This window comes from Leptinotarsa decemlineata, unplaced genomic scaffold (genome assembly GCF_025532065.1).
Source record: "Leptinotarsa decemlineata unplaced genomic scaffold, Ldec_3_MD MMD2_P_RNA_scaffold_9, whole genome shotgun sequence".
NCBI lineage: Eukaryota > Metazoa > Arthropoda > Insecta > Coleoptera > Chrysomelidae > Leptinotarsa > Leptinotarsa decemlineata.
In genome coordinates, this window is record NW_027412536.1 from 5971153 (window position 1) to 5992745 (window position 21593).

Consider the following 21593-nt stretch of genomic DNA (forward strand, 5'->3'; position numbering starts at 1 on the left):
AGGAAAAAAATATGGTGGTTTTGGATGATGGGGTACAGGTGATAAAACATAAAAATTCCGTTTCTGATAATGGAACATGAATTGAGAAAATCAATTTCGTGTTCGAAAATGTAACTTGTGTGCCAAAGAATTGATAGTATGACAAGATATTTTCGAATTTTGGAATTTCGCTTTCATCGTAAATTTGATTCAAGTATTTTATCATTTCTTCCAAATCTGAACTGGATTTAATTGAATTATGCAAAGCATTCAATTTTGCGAAGGTTAATTGCGTCTTCTAGGTTGGCAGGTTTGGCAGTCCAAAATGATCTGAGAAAGTACACCTTGAAAACTGATACAATTTTTGATATCGACAATGGTTTTTTGAATGGCAAACTGGAATGTTTTCAAGCTTTTTCGAGCGCTTCTTGATTTGAATTGAGCGTTCGGTAGGTTCGATTATAATGATTGATTAATTGTTTTGATAGAGAGGTTTGAAGATTCAATTCGTGAATGATATTTTCTTGATTTTTTCCAATATTGCAATGGTTTGATCGTAACGCTTTCCGTCATCAGCGTCGAGTGTCCCGAAAAGCCATTTATTGATTTTGCCGATTCCATTTATTGATTTTGCCGATTCCATTGATCATACCACGTTTAACACGAATATGTGGTTGAAGGTTGTCCAGTTTTGTCTGAGTTGTTTGAATGAGATATTCAGGTCTCTGAAGCATATTTTCGGATAGACCATGATAGGAAATTATGTTGATAACATTTCCTTATTGAAATTATTTTTGATAACATTGAAATATGTTTTCAAGTTATTTAATTGATTGATAATTGGACTCAAATCGATGTAGTAAAGAAATGTATGTTTACTATAGATAATTTTTGCGTTGCCTAATTGTATGGGAAGAATGGGGTTATGAATGGTATTGATTTGAATGTCTTCGTCACATAGTACTTGGAGTACGTGAAGTATTAGGGTCAGGATTGGTAACCTCATTTTCGTCAGTTCCCTGTAACGAAGTTTTTCTGTTAGTCTTGGCTTTTGGGCAATATTTTTGTGATAGGTTCCTTTGTTGGTTTTTAGCTTTATTTTTGTTTCCTTGAGTATTTTAGTCTTTTTAGTATTTTTGTCATGCTTTAGTCCTGATATATGCTACTTGTTGATCAGAAAAATCGGGGGGTTCATCTCGGTTTTCATTTCTCTTGTCTATACATTTTTCCTTGGTTTGTTGGTTTGTCTATTGTATAGATTGGTACAATTTTTGGGTAGTGTCTTTATGGGCTTGAACGTATTCTGAAATAATGATATGATCACTGAGATCGAATGGATTCGTATTATTGATGTGACCTTTTACTACTTCGAACTTCGGTCTTTTCCTTTGAATTCATGTGGTCAATGCGAATTAAGTCTGCGATATTCAGGTCAGCTTCGTTTGATGCGGAATGGTCATCTGTCTGTCTGTCGGGGTTTGTAAAAGATTCGAGGGTGAATATTTCGTATGTCGAGGATACAAATTGGGTGGCAGGTAGGGGTTCGAGTAATTTTACTGAAATCGTTTTATTGGAGAAGTTTCGAATTTCAATCGGGGCATATCCGTTTTTGGCAATAGTCAATATTTGTGGAATAATGAGATTATTCATAGTTCCTTCGATTGTCACAATTTCGCCTTCATACACACTCACTGTCAGATTTTTTTCATCTTTTCCAGCGGGTTTACTGAAAAGGAACCACTGAAATCTGAAAGTTGTCTGAATTTGAAAGGTATTTCAGTATTTTTTCCTATCAATTTCTCAATAATCAAATCGATATTGAGGTTCATGTTTATTAAATCTGTCAGTCCTAAAACGCCATCGAAATATTCATGAAAATCGAATGAGATGCAATCAATTTCATAATCCGTGTTAAACTCAGAAAAGGCTGGTATCGAAGCTTGATATTTGACCTTTTGACAACCAGTAGCCGTTTTTATAATGGTATTGGAGTGATATATTTCATCTGGAAATAATTTTTCAATTATCGAAGGTTTGATTATCGATCGAGAGCTTCCCGTATCGATAAGTAGTTTTAATTTTGGGTTTTTGGTTTCTACATATGGTAAGACATCATTGCATGAGAGATTGATTTCAGCTAGGTCGATTGGTCTCGTTGGCTCGCCGTCTGAAAATTTGCGATTTCGTCAGGGTCTAAAATGTCATCGTTTGAGATACAAGGTTGTTGATCGAATTCATTTTCGAAATAATTGCTTTGATCAGGGCTTTCGTCTGGATTGGGGTGTTCATAATATTGATATTGGTTGGTAGGTTGATCATAAAAATCAATCGGGTTTTCATATTCATTTGAAAATAATTCCTCTGAAATGAAATTTGGCTTATGACTAAACTTAAGCACCATAAGAAACGGCATTGGATTTTGAGCCAGAAACGAAGTTTTTTATTAAATGACGTATTTTGAGACATCCTGTTGAACTGTCATGGTTTCTTAAATGACGTATTTGAGACCCCCTGTACACACTGAAGAATCACACGGTAAAACAATAGAGCCCCGTTGAACTATCCTGATCCTTAAATGACGCATTTTGGGGCATTCTGTACACATTGAAGAATCGCATGCTGAAACGATAGAGCTCCGTTAAACTGTCATGTTTTTCCTTGAATGAGACATCCTGTACATATTGAAGAATCGCACGTCAAAACGATAGAGCCCCGATTGAAACACCCTGTACACTTTTAAGAATCACACGTTAAAGCGATAGAGCCCCGGTAAACTGTCATGTTTTTCAATGACGCATTTTGGGGCATCCTGTACACATAGACGTCATGTTTTTTTTTCAAACGATAATACACCCTGTATATTTCGATGGCAACCATGTTTTTTTCTTTGACGCAGGTAGTCATGTTTTTTTCTTTAATCCGATTTTTCATTCGTTATTTTTATAATTCAATAACGCCGACGTATTTTGAGACACCCTGTATACATTGACGTCACTAACACAAAAACGAAAAAAAAAACGCATGTGACGTATTTTGAAATGTCATTGCTGAATACCCCGATTGCCCCCATTTTCAAACGTTTCCTATTGGGATCGCACGCTAAAACGTTAGGCCGCCTTGACTTGTTTTTTCTTAAATGAGACACCCTGTACACTCTGAAGAATCACACGTTGAAACAATAGAGCCCCGTTAAAATGTCATGTTTTTTTAATGACGCATTTTGACACACCCTGTACACATTGACGTCATGTTTTTTTTCTTTAATCCAATTTTTCATTCATTATTATTATATCATCCACGCTGATGTATTTGAAACACCCTGTACATGTTTTTTTCCTAAACAATGAGACACCCTGTATGGCAGTCATGTTTTTCTTTAATCCGATTTTTCGTTCATTATTATTATTATACCGTTATTCTCCACGCTGACGTATTTGAGACACCTCGTACATGTTTTTTTCTCAAACGATGAAACACCCTGTATGGCAGCCATTATTTTTCACGCCGACGTATTTTGAGACACCCTGTACATGTTTTTTTCCTAAACGATGAAACACCCTGTATGGCAGCCATGTTTTTTTCTTCAATCCGATTTTTCGTTCATTAATGATATTATACCGTTATTTTCCACGCTGACGTATTTGAGACACCTCGTACATGTTTTTTTTTTCTCAAACGATGAGACATCCTGTACACATTGAAGAATCACACGCTAAAACGATAGAACCTCGTTAAACTGTCATGTTGTACCGTTATTTTTGTAGTTCCACTGCGCCCTTATCTATCAAATGAATCTACTCGATGCTCATTTCATCCTTCTATGCGTCGATCACGTCGCACACGTCTCTTTCCCACTCACTACCGTAAGTACGTCCCCTAGGGAATACGCCATTGAAGCCCTGTATCTCATCTACTAGAATCCATTTTTGTTGAGGTGATTAATCAGGGTATCCAGAACTATGTTCCAGAGAAGGGGTGACAAGACCCCTCCCTGTGGACATCCCCTCATGTCCAGTCTTTTCACTGTGGTGTCTTCTACATTGATACTTATTGCTAAACTAGAGAGCATCTTGAGTATCCATTCTCCTTCTACCAGGGGTACATTCCGGGAGTGTAGTTGCTGGGTAATCGTTGGAAAGATTGTTTTATCAAACGCTCCCTCGATATCTATGAATACACTCAGGGTGGATTCTTTGTTGTCCAATGATCTGCCAACCACATGGTGAAGGGCCGAATCAGTAGACCTTTCCGGAGTATATGCATGCTGATTCGGATGAAGTGGGCTGTGAACTAGTACTTCATCTCTTATGTACCGCTCACATAGCCTCACCATAGTTTTTAAGAAAAACGATGTGATACTAATTGGTCGGAATGCTTTTGGTAGCTGGTTTGGGTATAAATACTACTCTTACTTCCCTCCACTTACTGGGAATATACCTCAGAGCTAGAGAGGCATAAGAATGTCCAGTCCCCATTGAAGTAGGGCTGGTCTTATACCGTCAGGTCCTGGTGACTTGAAGGGGGAAAAGCCCGATATAGCCCTTCTTATCTTGTCCTCATCAATAATGAGGACAAGATATGCATTTCCTAGAAACTTAGTTGTACTAGGTTGTAGTCGTACTAGGTTGCTGATTGCTTGGTAAGCTGAAAATTAGACCAGTTAGGCTACTGAAACCAGTAATTTTGATCTTTTTCCAGGGCTCCTGGATCAAAGCTATTGCCTCCTCCAATACATCAAGGTGGTGACATAGTGTTGCCGTTGCCGCCTTTTTGTGTTGGAGGTTGCATTGTATTATTTTTATCTTTTTTTCAACGTCCTTGCCCATGAGACAGTTGTTGGATTCAAGTTACCTTTACCCAGTGGGGGAGCAGATGGACCTCTGGGGGTGCCTTCTCCGTCAGGCCATCGACTGTCAATATCCACTTTAGGTGGCTCGACTTCCAAGGATTTACGGTCTCCAGAGGTACCCTCTGCTTCTTTCCTTGTTACCCTAATAGTCAGTGAGGTAAACGCGTAGCTTATCCTCATCGACTTCTTCTTCAGGACAGCCATATCACCGTCTCTGATCCCGAAGACGAAGAGGTGTCCTTGTGGCTTCATCTTCACTTCATGGTGGAAAGTGCACCATCTTGCTACTGTCAGGTCAGGGTTCTGCGCCTTCAGCCGATCCAGCACCCTCTCCTTTTCACCGGATGTCGTCTTATGGACGTCCTCTGGGATCCAGAGTGAGGCTGTGGTAAGCTTTGGAAGCTTATCCACACTGACGACCGCAAGAGATGCCTCCTCCCACGGCTAAATATTCATTGTGGCTTTCTTCAGCTACTATAGCGTTACGTCGTCACCGCAGACCACTCTGATGATTTCACCGGAGTATGTCCACGACTTGAACGTGGGCGGTTTGCTGTTGTTGCTGGAGGCGGAGAAGATGATTTTGTCCAGCTCCTCCAGCAGTTGTTTTTTGATGAGACTCTCTCGTTCTGCGGTAACCTTACCGTACGGGTTAGTCTCATCTATGATGGCGACCTTGAGGTGTCCCAATGCGGCCTACACGAAGGTTTTGGAAGATGCAGCGACATTACTGTCGCTGCGCAGCTTCTTCAACCTTCTTGGGTTTCCCTCCGTGGAGATACTCACATGAGGGCGCTTTCCTGCAGTGGCAGCCGCTTCCTGGTCTTTTGTCAAGGCGGAGCTTTTGGCGCCCGCCGCAAGAGGTGCCCTTGTTGTTGGAGATGGAGTGGAAGAGGAGGAGGGTGCACTCGTAATTGCTGCTATTCCTGCCTCTTTTGCTCTCTTTCTCCTCTTGGCCTTGGCGCCGTTAATGCCCTTACGCCTTAGCCTTTGTGTTGCGTTACGAGGTGGTCTGCTATGTCCAGCCTCATTTTAAGCGGTAAATCGGGGTGAACATTTCTGTTCATCCCTAGCCCCCGCCCTGAATTGAGGTGAGCATTGCTGTCCAGCCTCGAGATTGGTTGTTTCTTTATTTGTTTGTTTATCTGTATCCATGTGTGTTCCCACGAGTAGCAAGGGAAGAGTTAGTCACCTATGGCAGAGCCCCGCATTACCAGAGGAAGGCTAATTGCAATGAGGTTTCGCCCGGTTCCCCAAGGGAATCGTTCGTAACCGCATATCACCCTGCGGTGATTCAGCTGTCGACACGATTCCTTAAACCGTAGCTTGGGTAGGCTGGTCCTCAGTGGAATGTTTTGCAGGGCTTTTGGGGGGTTTTAGTTTCCCTCATCCTACTTATTTCTGCCACTGACCAAAGGTCCGGCGAACCCGTCCCTAAGGCCACATTGGCTTCCCGGACAGGGCCTCCAGTCCCCTGGCCGTTCCCACGAACCCACGGGTTCGCAGACAGCTATTTTGAAAACAAAAAACAGAGCTTATCAAACATAGATTCAAAAATTCCGATTTAGGAGTTTTGTGCACTGGGACAGAAACTTACTTCCAGATATCTTGAGTAAAAAAAAAATGAAGAAAGAGTAGCGGTTTTGATTAGTTGTGGGGATGAAAAATAGTTGATAGGTGTTCCTCAGCTTGAAAATGGTACAGGAATTACTCAGGCAAAAGCTGTATTGGCCATGTGTTTTGATACCACTGCGATAAATACTGGTTGCCTCAACAAACCCGCGTTTTGTTGGATCAATTATTAGAGAAAAACCTTCTTTATTTAGCATGTCACCACCATATTTTAGAAATGATTCTCTCAAATCGGTTTTAGATTTAAAAATGGGCACAGTCAGTGGCCCCCTCTTAAATACTTTTTAAAAGTTTCAGACTGGATGGTCGAAGCTAGACAAGACAAAATACAAAACTGTTATTGAAGATAAAAATATCAGGCCTAAAATAGGGAATTCAGATGAAATGTCAGAGTTTTCTTATAGAACAATTAAAAAACCAACAGCCAAGGGATTATAACAAAGCATTTATTGAACTTTTGTTAACTGTTTTAGGACGTACTCCCCCCAAAGATATTTTTTTCAAAGTACCTGGTGCCATTCATCACGCCATTAATTGTATCAAAATAATAACTTCTTTCTTTTATAATGCTTCATTTTTTTAAATTTAAAATAATGAAATTTTGAATATTATTTCTTTTCGTTTTTTATACCTGTTTGCTTTTATTTTCTCCTAAATCCACCATTTTCAATTTTAATCTTGCTGTATTTACTTTGAAAACGGTTTTAACTATACCTTTTTTTTAATGTACCAATTGGGAAAATTAATTAAACAAAATGGTACAGGTTAACCTTATCCAATTAAGCTCAAATTTCACCAATTTCATTTTACAACCAATTGACAGCTTTTAGGGGGGTCCGCTCAAAAAAGTCCAACATTAATTTTTTGTGGCCACCCTCAATTTATAATTGATTTTTGGATTACCGTTACCTTTTTTTCATTTAAATGCATACACCATGTGTCACATCATTCTGCATTTGCTGGAAAATATTTCTGCTGTTTTAAAGTAACCAGATATAATAATGTCAAGACAGACAATTCCGCTTTCTGCTTCGATAAGTTTGTTGGGGGTTGAAAGCTTGGAACACTGTTTCGAACCCGAAAACTGTACACACCTCAGCAAGTTTTGATGCTTCATAAAGCTAAGATCAGACCTTCTTTGAAGTATTGTTCTCATGTATGGAGCTCCGCCCCTAAGTGTACCCTGAAGCTGCTGGATTCCATTCAGAAAAAAATCATTCACCTGATTGGAGACTCGAACATCACTTGCAACATTGATAGTCTGGAACATCGAAGAAAATTTGGAGATTTGTCTCTGTTTTATAGATACTTTCACGGTAGATGTTCAAGTGACTTGGCACATTTGATTCCACCAAGAGCTGTACATATCAGAAATACGCGATATACTGTGGCTGCTCATCGTTTTGAGGTTCAACTCAGTTCACCTCGAACTTCACCGCTTGAGAACTCTTTCATTTGGAGAACTGCGTGTATGTGGAATAAACTTCTTCCTGAGAACGTTTTTTCAAATGAATTTGATCTCCAGCGATTCAAATCCAACATGAATCGCTACTTTCGCACAGGCACCGCTCTTAGAGCTCCTTAAGGATTTTCCCTGAGTGCTTGTGTTCTGTCCTTAAAAAGTAGAAGCTATATGATCAAAGGCTTCGTTTTGCTAAAGACTCCTATAATCGGAACATCTATTTTACCAGACCAGTAGGATCTGCACAGTTCGAAGAGATCTCTATATTTTCGAGGGCATCATCCTGCAAAATTTATTCGAAAACCACTATAATGAATGGAGCACATTCAACAGTTCAAGAGAAGAAATCTTCTCGCCCCAATATATGGAATTACAATAATCGTTAAATTTATCAAAGTTATTTCTGGTATAAATTCTGGCTAATTTCATTTCCCTTTTTTTAAATAGACATTTATTTGGAAAGAGGTCAATACTGCCTCGTGGTCGGAAAAACCTAAAGGAGCTACGAGTGAGCCTGTCATAGTATTATTAAAATTTTGACAAACATAGTCTAAGGTAGCTAGCTGATGAAGTTTTTATTCTGGTAGGTCCCTCAAATAACATTTTTAAATTGAACAATGAGAATAGATTAAACAACATCTGGTATGCGGTAATTCTTTATCCATTGAATCAATAATGAGATAACCAGCTACTTTTAAGTTTACATGCACAGATATTTTTACTTATGATGCACTGTTTGGAACCTTTGGTGTAGTAATGAATATTACTGGAGTTTTTTCCCAACACCAAATCGTTATTTTTAACACCTCGACACGTGTTTCGATCACCAAGTGATCATCTTCAAAGAGGAAGATTAAAAACTGATATTTTTGACAACAGATTCTCAAAGTTTTCGAAAAATATGTTTAGGTTGGAATTTGGAGTTCTAGATATGTAGAGTATATACACGTTATTAGATTTATCAAATGTTAAGGAAAATTCAAATACGTGTCCTACAATTAAAGAATCAAACTTTTGAATACTTTGGAAAAGACATTTTCTTGAAGAAATTCTCATTAACAAGAATCATAGTTCCCACGCCTTCTATATCATTTCGGCAATTTTTTGCCACAATCTTATAGTTTGGAAGGTAGCGGTTCATCAGGATGTAGCCAATGTTCAGTTAGTAGAATTAATTCAGGTTTCTTCAGATCACTAATAAATATGAATAGATCATCTACTTTATTCCTTACCGATTGGATGTTTAACAGTAATAAGGATATATTCTGTTTATTGCTAATTGGTGCTAACTGGATAATTGACTTATCTGAGGATTATCTGAAAAATGGTCTCGAGTAAATATTGGGCTTTGATTTTAGTTCCATTGATTTCAAAAACTACACCTCACAATTTGATCTCCACAAACTTTATTTGAAAAATATATCACAACATGTTTCGCTAGCACAGTAGCTTTGTCAATTGATTTGAATATTTCAAGTTGTTCTTACATTCATATTTATATACTACAGGTAACAATAATTGAGACTACCTCCACTTTGAAAGATTTTCCAAATACAAGTGAAATATTTTTTGAAAAATTCAAACATACTTTTTACTGAAAGGGAAAAATTCAAATTAACATTGATGAACCCCCATATGCCTAAATTATATTCACTCATAAAAATGCACAAACAGAGTTATCCAATTATACCAGTGGTTTCCTTTGTCACTGCACCATCAGTGAAATTATCAGAAAGGCTAATCAATATCATCTTGAACCATTGTAACTTCCAACCAAAATTCAGTCTCCGGAATTCATATGACTTAATGAATAAAATAGAGAACATACCTCTACCAGACAACGCAAAATTACTATCCTTTGATGTGCAGAATCTATTTCCCAGCATACCTCCTGATGATACTATTACTTTAGTATTAGAATTATTAGATAAAAATAGAGTGAACCCAGTCATAAAACGAGAAATAATTGACCTTCTGTCATTATGTCTCAAACAAAATTATTTTCAATTTAACAACATTATTCCTCCTCAAAAGGTTTAATTATGGAAAATCCATTAAGCCCCTCACTCGCAGAAATTTTCGTGGATTCTATTGAAATAGAAGCAGACAACTCGATCAATTTCTTGGACTTAATAATTAGTAGAAGGAACAACAAACATGATTTTTCAATTTATCACAAACCGTCCTATATGGATATTACTATACATTACGATTCTAGCCATCCTTATCAACACAAAGTAGCGGCTTATAAAAGCATGATTCACAGATTAGTCAATGTTCCTCTTTCAATAGATAATTTCAATAAAAAAATTAATATCATCAAGCAAATTGCGGTTAACAATGGGTTTAAAGCAGAATTAATAAACAAAATACTTGCCAAGAAAGTCTACGCAAAAGCGAGTCGAGACGTTTTCCCTATTGATAAGATAGGTAATCAAAAGTATAGAGCTTAATCCAAATTCGAGAAATCAGGATTATATAAATTGAAGTGTGGAACGGGTCTTAAGGTATGTATTGGTCAAAGTGGCAGAACATTTGGGAATCGAATGCAGGAACATCTTACGAGCTATGTAAATCTTCTAGAATATCATATCTTTAACGAAGAGTTCGAAATTTGGCACAAAGAAAATGAATATTTGAAACTGAATTATTTGGAAGCAATGGAAATTAATAAACTTAAAAATTCAAACATTCTAAAGAATGACCAACTAGATTTGAATAGATCACCATTATTAAAATTGTTTTCGTAAAACCCGAGAAAAATTATTATTGATGTAGATGTGAGGTAATATGCTTCAAGTAATCATAATTGAACAGGTACCTTAGTTAGAGGTTTAGGTCATTTTTTGGAGGTAGTCTCAATTATGGTTACCTGTAGTATATAAATATTAATGTAAGAACAATTCGAAATATTCAAATCACTTGACAAAGCTACTGTGCTAGCGAAACATGTGATATATTTTTCAAATAAAGTTTGTGGAGATCAAACTGTGAGGTGTAGTTTTTGAAATTACTATGGATCTTCATCAAGTAACGGCCGAATCAATCAGAAAATTAGTTCCATTAGATTGAACTATTGGAACTGTCTTCAATATTACCTGACGTGTACCTTTTTCTAAACAGGATTTTATATCATCCAGAAATTGCATTTTTTCACCTTTTGTCTGGAGTCCGTAAAACGCTCAATGGAAGAATTCATGTTGCTTTGTCGAAAACTACGTAATTCTGACTTGATTTAATTTATTATTTTTTGGTCCGCAATATTGCTTGCAGAGGGGCAAGATTCGTTTTAGAGCTAGATTTAGTAATCTCTTGTTACTAACATTATTTGTATTAAACAATATAATAATATGATCCTCTTGGCCAAAACATATAGTGTCAACAAATAAATTATTAGTTGTATAAGCTAATTCAACGTTGGGCTGAAGCCCAAATATAAATATTTTCTTCAATATAAAATATACGATGGAATTGGCCGATACTTGATGAAAATCCATAACTAACGCGTGTAAAGACACGCCCGAAGAAGCCATTTTATGGCGAAACACGTGTTGCGTTTTTGTAAAATCGTTTAGTGAAAATCTCAAAATAAAGTGTTTTTTGAATACGTTCAATATAAAAATTTGTGTTTCCCAGAAAACGCCTGAGCGCATCAGGAAACTTGTCTAAATATTCATCTCCTAGGATCAGTACTGTCCTGAAGGAATAGTTACCATATTGTGAACATTTATGTTTAAAAATCTGTTTAAAATCTGTTTTTCCGTTAATCAGCTGCCGCCCCCATACGAACGACAACTCTCAGAAGTTGAGAAACTTGTGCGAGCTAAGGACTAACGAGGTCTTACCTTTTAACGTGTGATTCCTAACACGGTAACCTACACAGTGTCGCGATTCATTAAGTTCTGAATTGATGATTATCTCACTTTCACTTTTTTCCACCTTCCACTCTGGTTTTTCCCTTTGACTTTTAGTTTTTCTAGTTTTTCTTTTTTTGTTTACGAAGGGTCATATCTTTATTTTCCATTCTGGGTGTAACCTTCTGCAATCTATGATTTTTGTGAGTAACTAATTTATTCTACACCAACATTGTATGGTAATATTTGTATATTTTTTCAGCGTAAATAAACGTTATTATTATTAAAGGTATTTTCGTCACTGGTCGCTTCCCTATTCTTGTTTATTTCATTTCTGATGATTTCTTCTAGATAATTTCATTTTCTAAGTTTGGAAACGGCATATTTTCCGATATATTTCTTTGCGTGTAAACATCAGCTTTCTCTCTACAGATGCCCGGATTTTTTTCAGAGGTACGACTGTTCTCGCAAAAAGACATATTTATACACTTCTTATATTTTAGGTTTTTTATGTAACTTCAAAGTTTCGATATGGTCTGTTTCTGTTGAGTTATTATACAACATATATAGCAACTTCAAAATAGATTTCTGCAACATCAGACAGCTCAACTCAAATATAATCTCAGTGCACCAACATCTGCAAACCAATAGTCTGGCACTCATAGAAACCAAAGTCAGTGCTTCAACAAACCCCGTCAATTTTCTATATCCCGGCTATGATTTCCACTCCTGATTCAGACGTAACTTTGGAATATCTCTTTACCAGAAGCGATATCTCCTGTCAACGAGAGGAAATGCTGGAACCCCAAAACTTTGAAATTATGTGCTTTAAAATAATATCACAGAAAATCACTAAATTCATATGCTGTGTTTATCGACCACCAAGCGATACACAATATAGGGCACTATTCTCTTCACTTGCAGACACCATTGACTTTCTGCAAATGAATCATCCCAGTGCCGAAATTTCCATATTCGGTGACTTCAATGTCCACAATATCGAATGGCTCAATTTTTCAAATATTCACGACGAACAAGGTCGCGAAGCTGAGGCTTTTGCAATAAGCAGCGGACTTACTCAGATTATGAATGAGCCAACCAGTATTCCTGACCGTGATGCAAAATATACTTGTCTTCTGGATCTAAACCTAAAAGCCAATCCAGAAATTTACACACTCACCGTAAGGTCTGCATTGGGATCTTCTGACAACAAACTCATGAATTACCGATAAATGTTTGGGAACAATTTAAGACACGCAAAGTTTGGCATTACAGATCAGCTGAATGAGAGGATCTGCAAGACCATTCCGAAATATTCCCTGGCTAGATGTTTGTTTCAGCTATAAAGATCCATCAACTTATGCTTCGGAACTCACGGAAGTTATTCTATCATCCATGGATGCATATATTACTTTTTCAATGAAACGACGTTCTAACGGAAAACCTTGGTTCGACAAAAACTGCTCGCAACAACTGCAACCTTAGAATAAATGAAAGCAAAGAACTTTACAATCAGAGAATTGCTTGTCAATCCCAACAGGTCTAGATCCTTCTGGTCGGTTGCTAAAGCTGTTAATCAAACCTTTACAAAACCCATAATTTCACCACTAACACAAGCGGATGGTTCAATTGCAGCAACAACCATAGAAAAAGCAAATCAACTAGCTGAACAATTTGCGTCCCACTCCACAGTCGATTTTCCGGGAAAGGCGCCACTCTCTATTTCCACACTAGAATCCACAATGCCGGAAATTACTTTTCGACAACGTCTAGTCCGGCGAATTTTGAAACAGCTCAATATCAACAAGGCGTCTGGTCCTGATGAAAGTGCCTTTCATCGTACTTAGAAAGTGCGCAAATGAACTAGCAACAGTATTTAACAGACTTTTCAACCTGTCTTACAAAAAGGGGTTTTTCCTTTTTCCTATTCCTATTCCCAAAAAGGATAAGCAAAATCTTCCAAATAACTATAGACTAGTCGCTGTGATATCAGTGTTATCAAAAATCATGGAAAAAGCCGTAAAAGACCATATCATTGAATATTTGGAATGCTTTAACATCTTGAGCGATCATGAATATGTCTTTCGGAAACAAAGATCTTCTATCGTATGTCAACTGTATTTGGAATAACGCAATCGAGAAACATGGAGAGTCAAGAGTTGTTGCGGTTGATATTTCTAAGGTTTTTGGGCCGTGTGTGGCATAAGGGTTGCTGGCCAAACTTCGATGCTATGACTCGTCGGAGCATTTTTGTGTATGGATCTCCAGCTTCCCGAAAAAACATTCCCTGCAAGAGGCCGTCGATGGATATTTCACGAATACTTTTACCATCAACGCTGGTATTCCCAAGGGATCCGTATTGTCTCCAACCCTCTTTTTATTGTATATCAACGACTTATTGGGAAAAATGAAGAATCCAATATATTGCTTTGCTAACGACAGCACACTTGTCTCGTCATTTCATTGGGATTCCAGGATATCGGCTGCTGATGCACATTTTCATCGGCAGCAGGAGGTTACATATCTTAATGAGGATCTAGAAATGATTTCGAATTGGAGTGAAACTAACCAGGTTCAATTCAACGCCATAAAAACCCGGTATCGGTTTTCTCCAAAAAGATAAATGTCTCCGACAATTCCGCTTTCTGCTTCGATAAGTTTATTGGGGGTTAAAATGGACACCAATATGTATTGGCACAATCATGTTACTGGAATTGCAAAGGCTGCTTCTCAAAAGCTTGGAACACTGTTCCGAACCAGAAAATTGTACACACCTCAGCAAATTTTGATGCTTTATAAAGCTCAGATCAAACCTTTTGAGTATTGTTCTCATGTATGGAGCTCCGCACCTTAATATACCTTGAAGCTGTTGGATTCTATCCAGAAAAGAGCCATCCGCCTGATTGGAGACGCGAACATCACTTGCAACCTTGATAATCTGGAACCTCGAAGAAGGGTTGGGATTTGTCTTTCTTCTATAGATACTTTCACGGGAAGTGTTCAAGTGACTTGGCACATTTGATTCCACCAAGAGCGGTACATATCAGAAATACGTGACGAACTGTGACTGCTCGAACCTCGAACTTCACTGTTTATGTAGCGATTCAAATCCAATGTGAATGGCTACTTTCGCACAGGCGCCGCTCTCAGAGCGCCTCAAGGATTTTCCTGTAGTGCTCGTGTTTCGTCCTTAAAAAAAAAGAAAAAAAATCATCCTATTTTTTCATCTCTTCAGACACCCCCTTCCATTTCAATTTGTAGCTTAAAAATCCATGATAAATATCGTCTCATTTTGATCCTCGAGAAGGTTTCACTCTTAATCAGGTTAATAAGCTTGTATCTTTCTGATGATGCAGAATTAATATTTTATTATAATTTACCATCTGCAGCATAGGTCATTCACCCGAAGCAGGTCATGTCATCAATATTAACAACTAGTAAACACACTCCACACTGCGGAGTTGATGATTATTTCTGTCATTTATTGGTAAAACATTATTATCTTAAAGTTCGAGAGTAGTGAACGCATCATTCCACCAAAGACTTTTATAATAAAAATATCCATTTAAAGAAAGAGGTCTAGATAGGGGCTGTAGAGTTTGAAGAGTAATCTCGATATTTCAACCCACTTTCTTCTCTTTTGGACAATATTTGCCTTAGCAGGAGCAGAAAACTCCATGATGAATATTGTCTTACTTTGATGATCGAGGAGAAACACATCAAGTTTATTAATTTGTACTTTTTTGATTGACATGTTTATTTTGTGGAAATTCATGTTCACTGAGGTTACACTACAAAAACACACTTTTGTCTATTGTTTACTGGTAGAAATTTTGATATAAGGTACCATGAACATGTCATTTTGGATAAAAAATCATTAATGTACGAACATCTTCAAAATTCGAAACATAAAATAGATAAAGATAATTTAATCTATGGAAATAAACAAGTCAAAGAAAAATCTCAATTCTATTATTCTCAACGAACTATTTGATCTAAAACAATAGTTCTCTCATGAACCTATAACTCAGTTCCCAAAACCTACATTATATCAAAAGTTTTGTTTTGTTATTTTCACCGATATTCCAGGTATATACAATGTAGTTACCAAATTACTTATGATAGGATAGGCAACGTAGGTATAAATTACTCAGATTTAAATGTTTTCTAGTTAGTTTTGAAAATGGTGTAATGACCGAAACTAGTCAACAAATATAAAACTATCGTGGAAATTAGACAAAAGTGTGTTTTTGTAGTGTATCCTCAGTTATTAGTTTGTGCCTGCCTGAGTGTGGGGAATGAATGATTCCTAACAACGGCATTCAGTATATTCCGAGGTAAATTCAATGCTGGTGTTTCGTCAAACTCCTTTTACCCTAAATATTGAATTTGATTTTTATTAGACAATTGATACCTTTCTAGGTTACTGAATCTGCTGATATGTCTGGTGTAGATGAGAGACAGTCTGATACTGATGATCCATTGGCTTTCTTGAGGACCCAACCACAGTTTCAACAAATGAGACAAGTTATTCAGCAAAATCCCCAACTGTTGAATGCTGTTTTACAACAAATTGGACAGACAAATCCTGCTTTGCTTCAGTTGATTTCTCAGAACCAGGAGTCCTTTGTGAGAATGCTCAATGAACCAGCCCCGGGTGCTCCAACCCCGGTTACAGGTGCATTGCCTGCTGGTGAGTATAATTTATGCAAAAATATATTTCATTGTACTAGTAAGTATTTGAATATTACTGGAATTTTTTCCCAAAACCAAACCGTTATTTTAACACCTCGACACGTGTTTCGATCACCAACTGATCATCTTCAAGAGGAAGATCAAACTAATCCTACTGACAAAGTTATCCTTATTTATACCATAGGTACCTCTTCTAGGTACCTGCGTCTTAATTGTCTTAAATTAATTTCACAATATTGCCTTATCTACTAGTCTTAAAATTCATTTTACAATGTGTTCTTATGTAATAGCCAGGTAAATCTAATAATTCACCATTTATAAATTGTTTAGTTTTTGTGATGAGTACGCATGAAAATACCTTTTTTTATTTTTAAAAACAAAACTGTTGTGAACAATAAATACTAAAATCAAATTATTTTTTCAAAATGTCCGCCTCCTGCAAGTATGCAAGCTTCAGCTCTCATCATTGACTTATGTACTCTTTAGAAAATTCCTGGAGTATTCCTTATTGCTATTAGGTACGCGGTTTCGCAATTCTTCATCAGTTTGGATTGGTTGAATGTACACCAAAATCTTGAAGATACCAACAAAGAATATAATCATGACTATTGAAAAGAGAAATAAAAATTTCAATGTTTTTTATCACTTTCATTTGTAACTAACGTTACTGCAGTTTCGTCCTATATGGACATTTTCAAACTTATACAATAAACTTTATTGTAAAGTGGCGTATTATGATTTTGACTAATAATACAGTACAGTACTTTATTTGAACATTTTACATACAAATAGTATATTTATGGCAAGTCACGAATACAGAAATCCTTATTCTGAGTTACAAAGATAAAATCATCTACTAATCATGTAGGGCATGTTAACAAACAGGAATGTAACTGATAAACATTGAGAAAACCTCTACCATATGTGCTTTGCATATACCAAAATTTAGAAAAAGCCAAAGCGGTCTTAGAGATATTGGGGAAGAAATTAATCTCAGCACCATATATCTCAGAAATAAAGCGGTTGCGGACCTATGTTCATATGAAGAATTTTAGTGATTCAAATATTTTAATGATGGACTTGTTAGGCAAAAAAAATATGCATTCCCATTCCCAAACATGCAAGTCTTTGCACCTTGCCTAGTTTGTTGATGGCGGTCGCCTGCTTCATCTTTGGCCACCAGACCAGAGATGTGTATGTTATCATGGGTTTAACCACCATCGTGTATAGCCAATCACACCACGTCTGGTTTTAGCCCCCATGTTTTTCTTTAGGTGCGTCTGGCGAGCACCAGTGCTACCTTCGCTTTCCTGTTTATCCTGTCCAAGTGTTGGTTCCAGGTCAGTTTGGAATCTAGAATTACTCCCAGATATTTAACCTCCCCCGACACTTGTATTTCTTCACCTCGAAGTTTTAGAGATCCTAGATCCTAGACCCTCTTGTTGAATGCTACTATGGTCGATTTGGATTGGCTTATGTTAAGCCCTTCTTTTTCGGTCCATCTTGCAGGGCCTGCTGCATGCATCCCTTCATTAAATTATTATATTTACCCTGGACTAAGATGACTAAATCATCTGCATAGCCCAGTGCTTCATACCCATTGAGGTCCAGGAGACATAATAGCTCGTCCATTACAAGGTTCCCTGAGGACAGCCTCTTGCTACCCGTGCCACGATTGTTTCCCCCATAATGGTTGTATATACCAAACTTCCCCTAAGCGTGCAGTCTATACACCTACAGCTTGTCTTATCGATCCTTCTTCTCGACGCCTGGATGATTGATTCTAACGACGTATTGTCAAATGCGCCCTCAATGTCCAAGAAAGCAGCTAAAAGTACTTACTTTTGTAAGTATGTTCTACTTTTTCTGTTACCCGACATAGAGCCGTTTCTGTTGACATACCTGACCTGTATGCATATTGGTCTCGATGTAATGGTCTGATAGCCAGTGATACCTCCCTGATATGTCTATCAAGTAGTTTTTCTAGCGTTTTCAACGCAAAAGACATGAGACTGATTGGTCTCAAGGCCTTCGCCAAGTCCTGTCCAATTTTCCCAGGTTTCGGAATGAAGTTGGCCCTGATGAGTCTCCAAATTTTTGGTATGTGTCCCAGTGCTAAACTTGCCCTGAGAATTAGACACAATTTTTCAAAAAAAACTTCCGGTCCCTTTTGAAGCATTACTGGATATATGCCATTAGATCTCGGCGACTTATAGGGTTGAAATGAGTTTACAGCTCATTTAATTTTCTCCAGGTCTATCACCTTCTTTGTCATTTGCCAGTCCTCCCTGGATGCCCTTTTCGGGGTCTCCAGTTCTGAATTCGCCCAGGATTTCGGTGTTATATTTGTAATTTCTGACCCGGGAAAGTGTACCCGGAAAAGCTCTCTAATAGTCTCTTCTCCGGTTTTTGTATACTCCCCCGTATTTGTTATCAGGTTATTTATTGAGACCTGAGGTCCCTTCGAGAGTATTTTGTAGAGCCTGGCACATGCTTGGGTCTGTTCGACCTTCTCACATTGCCTTCTCCAAGTATCTCTCTTGGATTTTCTCAGGACTTTGTTATATTCAGTTAGGGATCTTCTGTATTGGTCCCATGAACCTGATTTCCTTGCACATTTGAAGGCTTTTCTAGTTTTTTTGTCTCATCCTCGCCAGATCTTCATTCCACCAGGGAACATTCCTGTTTGATCTCCAGTTTACTATGGGACAATGTTCGTTATACGTAGAGATGATAGCTCCCTGTAATCGACCTGCTGCCAACTCTAGGTCTAAGGAATCTCTGATGTCAAAATTCATGCGGTCTTAACAGGTTTCCAGGTCCACCGTATAGGCTCCCCAGTTTGTTTTCCGGGGATTTTGATATGTTAGGATCAAAGTCTGAATCCCTCCGATTTCAAAGTTTATGTGTCGATGGTCTGAACAACTTTCCTCATCAGACACATTCCATTTCCGAACATAGTTACTTACAAATGTACTTCCTATCGTTACGTCTATCACTTCACTACGTCTCGCATTTACGAAAGTAGGTTTATTGCCTGTTATTGTCCAAGTTATTTGCCATGATAAACTGTAGTAAGTGCTCACCTTTTTCGTTGGTGTTGGTGCTTCCCCAGGTGCTTGGGAGGTCCTAACCAACTCTTCCACTTCCCTGGTTGGTGGTGGTTCCGAACTGTCGTAAGGGAGGTATGCTGATTCAATTATGTTTTCCTCGGTTTCGCCCCCGCCAGCCGTCTTTATTTTGACTGCCGTCAAGTCTCTGGAATACAAATTACTCAACGGCAGTATATTTATTCCTTTACGGATAAGTATGCATGTTCTTGGGGTCTCTGAGGTTCTGTTGTAAATTAACTCCCACCTGATGCCCCCCAATCCCATTATTTTTCCCCTGTACACCCAGGGTTCTTGTATGAGAGCAATATTAAACACCCCCCCCCCATCACTTTGGTAAGGACAGCCGAGGACCCCTTACTGTGTTGCATGTTTGTATTACTCTCAACATTGCTGTTAAGACCCTTCAGGACCTTGAAGGTGACCATGCCCAGCTTATAGTAGGCTTTAAACATGTTCCTCTCCAAGGCCCTGAAGGAACTTCCATTCGTGGAGAAGGCCAGGATTTGTCCTTCCTCTTCCACTTTTCTGCTCAAGATGATCCAGTTTTCCACTCCCAGGGCGGGATTCTGCTTACTGAGGCGTGTTCTAACTGTAGCCTCCTCGTCTTTTTGGCCGGAATGAAGACTAGGACTCTCGGTCTCTTCGGGAGTTCGTTGGCCTCGACCACGGTCAAGTCCGCCCCCTTCCAAAGATTGCCCCTGTTTCCAATGCTTCCTCTGAGCCATTCTTTTGTGCCTTCATTCGCACAGGTTATCCATAGGACCCCTGCGCCAAGTGAGGTCTTTTTAAATTGTAGGTTTTTAGTGGCTACCAGAAGGAGTCCAATTTGCGTACAAGTCTCTCCTGGATCAGGTCTGCTTGACCCTGACTCAGGGTGACCTCAGGGTGTCGCATGTGACCGGCACCCTCAGGCCCCTAGCAGCCTCATAAGTCCCAGTTTCTTTGGAAGCCCTGGGTTTTTTCAGTACCTTCTGTGGGGGAGTTTTTACATCCTCTCTAGGTCTCTTTTTGGCCCTTTCTACAGAACTTGCTTTAGTTTTTTCTATTTTTCTGTGGTCCTGTGTATTACATGGATTTTCAATCCACGTTCCCGCATCTATTTTCTTCGCTTTCATCAGTTTGCGCCTTTGCGCCCCCGATAGCCTTTTCTTCTCCAGTTCGACTTTCGTCAATCCTGCAGTTATGCTTTCGACGGGACTGGTGTTTCACGCCGTTTGACTATGACCTTCCTGGTCAGTTTGCACCTCTAGGATAGTATTATTTTGCGAGAAGTCGCTCGAAGAGTCCTCCTCTGATGTTCTAGTAGTACTTTGTTCCATTCAAGTCCCACGAGTATAGGGGAAAGGGTTGTCCACATCCATGGTGCCCCCTGTATGGATGTAAGGCTGGATACTTTGGGAGGTCGCTTGGTGTCCCAAAAGCTCTGTTAGTGATACCTGATGAGGCTCAGGTACCATTCATCCTTTGGCACGGGTCGCATAACACCTTGGATTAGGCCTGGGTCCTTCTTTGTCTGACTGCTCTGTTATGGCCTCTTCCGCATGGGAGACCCTACCAGCAGCTGAGCTGCCGCCGACATAGCCCGTAACTTCATCAACTGTGTTATTTTCATGTTAAAATCAAAAATGCATTATAACAGACACGAAATAGATAAGAGTTTGAAACTAACAAACAACATGTATGACAACAAAACAAACACTGGACAAAATTATCAGAAGAATTATTGAAGATGTATATTGTGAGTTTTTTTCATATTTTCATTGATTTTTGTATTTACTTTTTTATAAACAATGTATGTCAATGAATAAAGCCCATTTATTAATATTATTATTTAATCAAAATGTTAAGAAAAACAGTTGTAGGTAAAGAAATTGCTGTACTTTCTCACTTCAATAAGTTGAAAAATGCAATGTTCAATCCTTCGATATCTTTTCTGGTATTCACAGTATCAAATTTGAAAATGAACCGTAAGAAATAGTCTGTTTTTGAATCTTTCTTCGATACTACTA

At 38.2% G+C, this 21593-nt stretch overlaps 1 protein-coding gene and 1 long non-coding RNA gene across 2 annotated transcripts in view; one reads left to right on the forward strand and one right to left on the reverse strand.

Annotated features, from left to right (window-relative positions):
• The window catches only part of LOC141480592 (uncharacterized), a 415328-nt gene that overhangs the window by 345996 nt on the left and 47739 nt on the right, over positions 1 to 21593 (reverse strand). The gene's annotated exons all lie outside the window — the stretch shown is intronic.
• Positions 1 to 21593, forward strand: part of Rad23 (UV excision repair protein Rad23) — a 112820-nt gene that overhangs the window by 73423 nt on the left and 17804 nt on the right. The window contains exon 5 of the mRNA XM_074170784.1: positions 16199 to 16469. Coding sequence (XP_074026885.1) covers positions 16199 to 16469 — 271 coding nt within the window. The remainder of the gene's footprint in view (positions 1 to 16198; positions 16470 to 21593) is intronic.